Source organism: Elephantulus edwardii, unplaced genomic scaffold, assembly GCF_000299155.1.
Source record: "Elephantulus edwardii isolate Elephantulus edwardi_28Jun2011 unplaced genomic scaffold, EleEdw1.0 scaffold00131, whole genome shotgun sequence".
In the NCBI taxonomy this organism is placed as follows: Eukaryota; Metazoa; Chordata; class Mammalia; order Macroscelidea; family Macroscelididae; genus Elephantulus; species Elephantulus edwardii.
Window position 1 is genome coordinate 2,516,829 of NW_006399881.1, and position 8,160 is coordinate 2,524,988.

General features: G+C 37.9%; 1 protein-coding gene across 1 annotated transcript in view; it reads right to left on the bottom strand.

Annotated features, from left to right (window-relative positions):
- Nucleotides 1–6,192, bottom strand: part of LOC102864624 (kelch-like protein 13-like) — a 153,545-nt gene extending 147,353 nt beyond the window's left edge. The window contains exon 1 of the mRNA XM_006893763.1: nt 6,123–6,192. Within this exon, the coding sequence (XP_006893825.1) occupies nt 6,123–6,172 (50 nt within the window). The 5' untranslated portion in view covers nt 6,173–6,192. The remainder of the gene's footprint in view (nt 1–6,122) is intronic.
- Nucleotides 6,193–8,160: the final 1,968 nt, after the last annotated feature.

The window sequence follows — 8,160 nt, forward strand, 5'->3', positions numbered from 1 at the left end:
AAGAGTGTTGATTGTGGCACCAAGCAAGCTAAAACTGTTAACAATCTCAATCTCTTCACCATCCATAATGATGCTGCCAATAGGCTCAGTGGTGAGAATCTTTGTTTTCTTGATGTTGAGCTTCAGTCCCTTTTCCATATTTAGTTGGTCTGCAGTCTTTGCTCAACACCTTATCTGTTACCTGCATACTCTCATCAGTTCTTTTAGGCTAAATGCTTGTCTGTCAAATATTGCTCTAAAGCTGAGCACCCAAATTAAGACAGATTAGGAGGAAGGATTGGCCATCCACTTCCAAAATATGAGGCCTCGAAAACCCTATGTACAACAGAGCACACTTAGGTAACACTAGCAGATATGGCACTAGAGGATGAACCTTTGTGTTAGGAATCACAAAGGAAGAGGAATAGTTACAAACAGACCCTAATGATAATGAGTGAATAAGTTATTTTAATTATTATTACCAATAGAAGGAGCTCTGGTGGCTTAGTGGTAAGGAGTTGTGCTTCCAGCCCATCAAAAGAAATAGTATGAAGAGGTCAACAATCATATAAGACCTTCTGAAAGCATTCAGAGTGACAACCAACGCTAATAAAACATCAGCAGGAGAAAGATGGTTGATTTCTTCCAGTGCTCTGAAAACCCACTGGAAAGTCAGTTCTGACTCAATGGAACAGAACATGTACCGCTAGAGGGCGCTCTGGTGACCTAGTGAGTTGTGCTTCAACCTAAAGGCATCTTTTTTCTTTTTTTTCAAACCCCTATTTATTTACTGGCATTGTTAAACATTACACAAAACATTCGAGTGGCAAGTAATTCTAATGCAAGTCCTTGCATGGCAATCCAAATTTATGGAACTATGATGCTAAGTTATACAAAATTGCACCACTTTAATTAAGACTTGTAGTTTATATTTGGCCATCTCATAGTAGTTTTAACACTAGGTTGGTCAATTTAAATACTGTGGCTCCCTGTTGGATAGACGCACAATCTTTACACCCAGACGTTATGTATACAAAGTAACAAGGCATTGTTAAAACAGCAATAGACAATGCATCTTAGACCTTGTGACCAATTACACAATTAAAATTACTTCCCACATTCACATCCACAGTATTCTCCCACCATTTAACATCGCAACCTAAACGTTATACATGTGAAAACAATCACTAACAGGCAAAAAGACAAAACCTGTATATTTGGTATTGCAAGCAAGGGATTCATAGTGAGAATCTACAGCTGCAGAACCCTGAAAATTATTTACAGAAATTGTTTCATCATTAAAAAATTGTGTGAAAAATATACATACTTGTTGTAGAGCCCACTGTGCACACAACTATTAACATTGTTCCCTATGTAAACAGAAAAGGAAACACAGAAGATATTTGAAAAGTCTGGACATTTCCTTCCCAAGAGATAGTAAAGGCAACTCTTCAAGACATAACACTGAAAGGACTATCACATTTTATTTATTTTCTTTGTTGTATATATTTTTCTTTATTTTCATTTCATTGCATATACTCATGCACACTCACTAAAGGCACGATCACTGTCTCCACAGGTTTTCCCAAAATTAAAACACACACACTATAGCTGTGTTAATCCAAGCACTGATTGTTTTTAACAATACAATAATAATGACCTTGAATACTTACAAAAAAATTACAATAAGCTACAAGAATCAAAGAAGCAAAGTTGTCTGAAGTAAGTCTATATAGGAGCTCTTTGGACTTTCTTTTATTATGCTAAAATAGTGGTGTTTCTAGGATTTACATGATTGTATTCTCCAATACAAAGGATGGGGCATGTTAAAGTATACAGCATTTTTAATGCACCAACCGCTTTGCAGGAGAAAGATGGGAAATTTCCTCCTGTGCAACTTACAGCCACTGAAAACTTGCAGGAGGAACAGCTGTGAGTTGGTCTCAAATTGATGGCAATAAGTGGAATCAATTATTAACATTACTGGGCCTCTGATAACCAATAACACCATCAACACAGAAGCAAAGAGACAGTGCTAATGGAGCCATAAGGGAAGAACACCTAATTCTTCTGGAGAAGGTCAAGTTATATGTCAGTGAAAGTTTCACGGGGGAATTAATACCTGTGCTTGTCCAGAACAGTCAACAAGCGTTTGTTGAGTCAAGAATTGGGGAGAAAATTAAAAATTTTATTAAAAAAATTAAAAATGTTATAAAAAAAAAAAACCAAGGGGAGCTCTGGTGGCCTAGTGGCAAGAAGCTGCACTGCAATCCCAGAGCCCCACGGTTCAAATCCACCAGATGCTCTGCCGGGAAAGGGAGGGATAGTCTTCTCCTGTACAAGTCAGATCTGATTTGACGGCACACACACACACACACATAAAATAATAACAAAAAATAATTTTTTTTAAAAAAAAACAACCCCAACAACAAAAAACAACCATCCTTCCACTTACTACTTCGGACTCATAAGTTTCTAAGACTATAAATCTCTATGAGAAAAGATTGCCCATCTTCTCCCTTGGGACTATTGGTGGATTCATACTGCCAGATTTTCAGTAAAGTTTCAGAAAGAAGGATGTAAATATGAGGGAACATGTCATCTTCCAAGGTTTGGGGAGGTTGCAAGTTGAGCTCAAGACAAGAGAGGAGGCTAAAGATGAGGTAAAGAGGAGTCACATGAAAGGAGCTACTGAAGACATCTAAACAAGGAAACAGTATGAACATACTTACATTTCAGAAAGACTATTATGGCAGCAGCGGGAAAGACAGGCTGAGCTGTGCAGCAGTGGGAAGGGAAGGAGGAATCTACCTAGAGGCAAACTATCGGTTTAGAAGGAATATTATGATCTAGGTGGGGGGGGAAAAGTACATGAGTACTTAGAAGGTAGCTGAAAGAACAAAGTGGCAATGGACAGATTGAATTCATAATTGTGGTGTACTGTAGACTTGGAACTGACCCACAGCTGACCCTCCAGGGGATTTTCAGAGGCAGTTAATAGCATTGCAATTGCCCATTCTTCTTTCATGAAGCAGTTAGTGGAGCTGAACTGCGTACCTTTGGGTTGTCAGTGTAGCTCCTTATCACTAAGCCACCAGCACTTCCTAGATTAATATTTAAGGGTGGAAAATACGATTCAGTGACTGAGTGTGGTAGGTGGAAAAGAACATGGACTCTAGAGTGATGCTCAAGTAATTGATTCAGACACTTGAGTTCATAGAGGTGTCATTGAATGAGACACACAGGGGAGGAGGTGGGTGCTGGAGGCTAAGATTAGACATGTCTGGCCATGCCTGACTGACAAGACTGAAAAATTTTCATTTATAAATTCCAAAATATTTTCAGTGACCTCAGGTGAGTGGTTTTATATGTTTTTGTATTTCTCCAAGTGCCTCACAATCAGCATATATTATACAACTGGAGGGGGAGAAAAATGTTTAGAAAAATAAATGAACATCTAATTTCATAAAGAGGTCTCTAATTCTGTCAGCCTCTAATTCTGTCTCCCTGTACTTCCCACTAAAATATCTTAAAGACATAAACTTATGCCAGCACTAAACGTGAGATATGGCTAGAGTGTTGTTTCCTTTTACTGGGCTCCCCCTGTTCCTCTACCCCCACTCACCATGCATGTCTTGCTTGGTTATATCAAGCCAGAAATTATATTTCCTAGAAAAGAACAGGAATCTTGTGTGCCAGGCCTTGGAAATATGATGTATCAGTTTCATATTAATACCACAAATCACCACAAACAACACAAATTTACTACTCTACAGTTCAGAAGTCTAAAATTAAGATGTTGGCAGAGCACCTGGGGAGAATCTCTTTCCTTGTCTTTTCCAGCTTTTAGGGGCCACCTGCATTCTTTGGCTCATGACCCCTTCCTCCTTCACTTTCCTAAGAGTATTTCCTTTTTTCTGTGTTCTCGAGCCTCCTTCTTATAATGGCCCAAGTGGATAATTCATAATCTTCCCATCTCAAATTCCTTAATTTAATCACACTTGCAAAAATCCTTTTATCATGCAAACGAACCTATTTGCAGGTCTTGAGGATTAGAATATGGACATCTTGGGCAGCCACATACAGCTATTTCTGTCTTCCACAGATAGCTAAGAGTCCTGAATATCACCTTATTGTCCTGCTTTAAATCCGAGAAAGGATTGATTGGATCAGTACCCACAGACACAAAGAGTAGATCAATGGTTATTCATTGAGCAAATACTTACTAAGCAACAACTGTGTATATGTAGCATTTTCTAAGACAGACAACATCCCTGGCTCTTTAGAGTATCTACCCTAATGATAAGAGATAGAAAATACAGTGACAGTGACAAGTGTTATACAGAGAATGTAACCAGATACTATGGCAGCTGTTTTATGAAGGCAAAGGTTTTGAGAATCTGTCTCACATACTTAGGACGTGCAGCCATGACAGACCGGTTTTGGGCGAAGGATATCATGCTTAGAAGGTAAGAGGGACAGTGCAGGAGAGGAAGACCCCAGATAAGATGGACTGACACAGTAACTGGGGTAGGTGTGCCAGAGACAGTGAGATTGGCTCAGGATAGAACAGAGTTCAGAACTATTGTACACAGGGTCAGTAGGAATCACAGTTGACTCCACAGCATATAACAGCAGCAACAGCTCCACTGTTTGAACATACCACAATTTGTTTACCCTTTTCCCTGTCAATACACGTTTAAACCATAGTCAATATTTGGAAACTATAAACAAAGCACTTACTGTGATTCTTGTATATATTTTTGTGGTCATATGCAGTCACTCATTTCCGATATAAAGTCTGTATATAAAGTCTATAAAATCTGTATGTATGTCTTTATATATAAACACACACATATCTAAGATATGAATCAAAGTTAACTAGATGGCGGAAGGTTTGAGTTTTTGGTTTATCTATCAATGCTTGGTCTCCGCACATTCAATTCACCTTTTTGAATTCTCAACACACCCCTATCCACTATCTTTTTACCTAGCACAGCTACACAATCTGTCTGCTAGAGTTTTCATCACTTCTGCTTTCTGTAACTTTGAAACATTGTATCTTATAGCACCTCAGGTCAAGGTCCAACCCTTTCCCATAAAATAGAAACAGGCACTCTTCACATGACATTTTCTAAATGAAATTACAATATAAACCCCCAAGAATGTTATCTACCAAAAATGACTTTATAAATGTTTCCTTTCTCATTTTCTTTTGTGTTCTTCTAAAGTACACCTAAGTTTTAAGTGATTTCAGAAGCACAAGTTTATAGGAAAAAAGTAAACCCCACATTTAAATATAACATTAGCACTTCCACAGCATTTACTATTTGACAAGCACTATACACATGCACACTTGTAACTCTCCTAACAACTCTGGAGTAGTTATTATTCCCATTTCATAAAAGAAGAAACTTAAATACAAAGCAATACAAAAAAATCTGTCCAAGACTACACCACTAAAAAGAGTCAGAGACAGAACACAGACAACTCTAGTATGCTATTTTAAATACTTGACCCAAAATGTACAATCAAGCCTTGGGAAAAGGGATTTGGTGGAGCTTTCAGATTAAAACAAGCTTGAAGGCAGGAGTGGCATCCACTTCCGAAATGGCTTGCCTCCGGAGACTCTAAGAATAGTTCTCAGGTCTTTTGTTCATACGGTCACTATGAGTCGTCTACGACTCAACGGCACTTAATAATAACAACAATATGTTTCTTTCAATAATAACAGAAATGAAATGACTGGCAATCCTCCTTTTCAAAAAATACTTTGCTAGGTAATCAATTCTTAAACAACAGATACTTATATTTATTTATTGATATGCTTTAAATAGAAAAAAATCCCAATTAATATTTCCATTGATGGACTTTCAAGAATTGGAATTGAAATTTAATCCAATTATGATTTCTGAATACATTCTCTGCAATTTCATTAGTTCCAGACACTAGCCCATCACTAACATGTTCTTTAGCCCAGATCTTTGTCAATCACCAATCACTTATTTTTTTTATGTACTCACATGACCAATACTACTTAACTATATATTTAATTCCAGGTACTCAACAAATATGAACTATACGTTAGGTATATAAATAAGCAGTAGACACATATATGAGTTTAATTGTTTCCATATATATACCGGTTACGGAGTATTGCGGCAACCAATTCCCCTCTATGCAGAAGATCCATCACCTCTAAAAGTTGGATAATGACCTGTTCAAGAGGAAAAGAAACCAATTATTTACTATGAGAATCAATACTAGAACTTTCAAGAGATTCTACCTTTACAATATTTTGCATACATGACTGAAAGAAAATATGTAGCTGCATCTAATCGTCACACTGCATCTTATGAAAATTAAGTAACGCAGTCTTTTGCAAATTGTGATCATCAAAATGCCTCCAAAATTCAATATCGCATCATTAAATAAAATTGACTACTTTTTGGGTGAAATCATTAACTATCCAATATCCCAGTAAAACAACTGCGAATATAGGAACTTGGATTAAGCTGAGCATGAGAACACCTGAGCAGTATGTGTGAAGTTGGGTGAGGTGAAAGAAGTTACAAGTGAAGACTTGAGGCCAATTGTTGCCAAGTGAACAGAGTATTTCTTTTCCTATTACCCATGGGCCCTTGGGCCTGAGGAAACCACAAGCAGAACTCACAGGTTTAGAGGTTGTTGCAATCCGAAAGGTATGAAATAGATAATCACATAGGATTGTTGTCATTTTTTAAAACCTAGACTTAATTTGGGTGGTTATAGAGTCATGGGAGAACAGCATGTTAGGGTGTGGAAAAATAAACTATAATACAATTACCCTTGAACAACATAGGCTTGAACTGTGCAAGCCCACTTAGACTTGGATTCCCCCCGCCCCGCCCCCGTAGCTATTGTAGTGATCTCAGGCTTTACCCTGGGTGAGACCACCTGTTCATGGGGAGATTATTAGTGTCACATGTAAGTTTAAGCAGATATAAGCAGTACAAACTTGAGCTGTACTAGGGTCAACTGAAAATTATACGTGGATTTTCAATCACATGGGAGGTCTAGGTCCATAACCCCTGTTCAAAAGTCAACCACATCTCCTTTTAGTGGTGTATTAATTATATCGGAGAAACAGAGAATTTATTTCACTTTTAATTATTTATTTCAACTATATATAGGGATTAAAAAAAGATATATTTTACTTGTTTCTTTTTAATAAAGTTGAATTATTCTACGGGAAGGATAGATGTATTATGTGCAATTTAGTTTGTTCATAAAATTATGTTTCCTAATATACTATGTGAAGACTTGAAATAATTCAGCAAGGAGGTGGGGGGAGATTTGCTTCATTGTCTCCAGCCCTCCTTACTCACTCACCCACTCATACACTCTCATCAAGTAGATTCTGATTAACAGTGATCCTCCATCAGATTTTTTGAGACTGTAAATATTAAGGGGAGGAAACTGCCAAGCTTTCTCTCTTGGAGGTGCTGGTGGATTTGAACTGCCAGATACACACGACCAAAAGGAGTTCTGGTGGCACAGTCCACAGTGAGTTGTGCTACTAACCCAAAGGCTGCTAGTCTCTGAGGACTGGAATCCACCAACTGCTCTATAGGAGAAAGATTGGTTGTCTCTTCCTGTACTCTTTGGTTTCAAAAACCCTATGGAAGGTAACTATGAGTCACAATGGACTTGACCTCAGTGAGTGAGTTACATTTGTCAATGTTTCCACTAATATTTTCTTTGACTTTTTAAATTTTCCCAGTTTATTCCTTTATTCTTATTTTAGTTGGAGGGAGGAGGCAGTAATTGCGTATGATCTCTTTTGAGGTATTTCACAGGAAAGCAAAAGATGCTAAACAATGAACCAGGATGATCAATATTTGTATCAGAAAGTTACTGCTCTGTGTTCAGAATAGAAGGTAGATCTGAGACAGGCAAAAGAAAAGTACAGAGACAAGTAATTGAGCTCTGGTTGCCTAGGAGTAAGAAGCTGTGATGCAATCCCCAAGGCATATGGTTCAAATCCACCACCTGCTCTGTGAGAGAAGGATGGGCAATCTCCTCCCATGTGATTAACTGCCTCTGAAAACTCACTGGAGGGTCAGCTATGAGTCAATTCCAACTCAATGGTATTCAACAACAACAACAGTCAAGGCCTTTGAGACTAGCCAGAAAGAACTA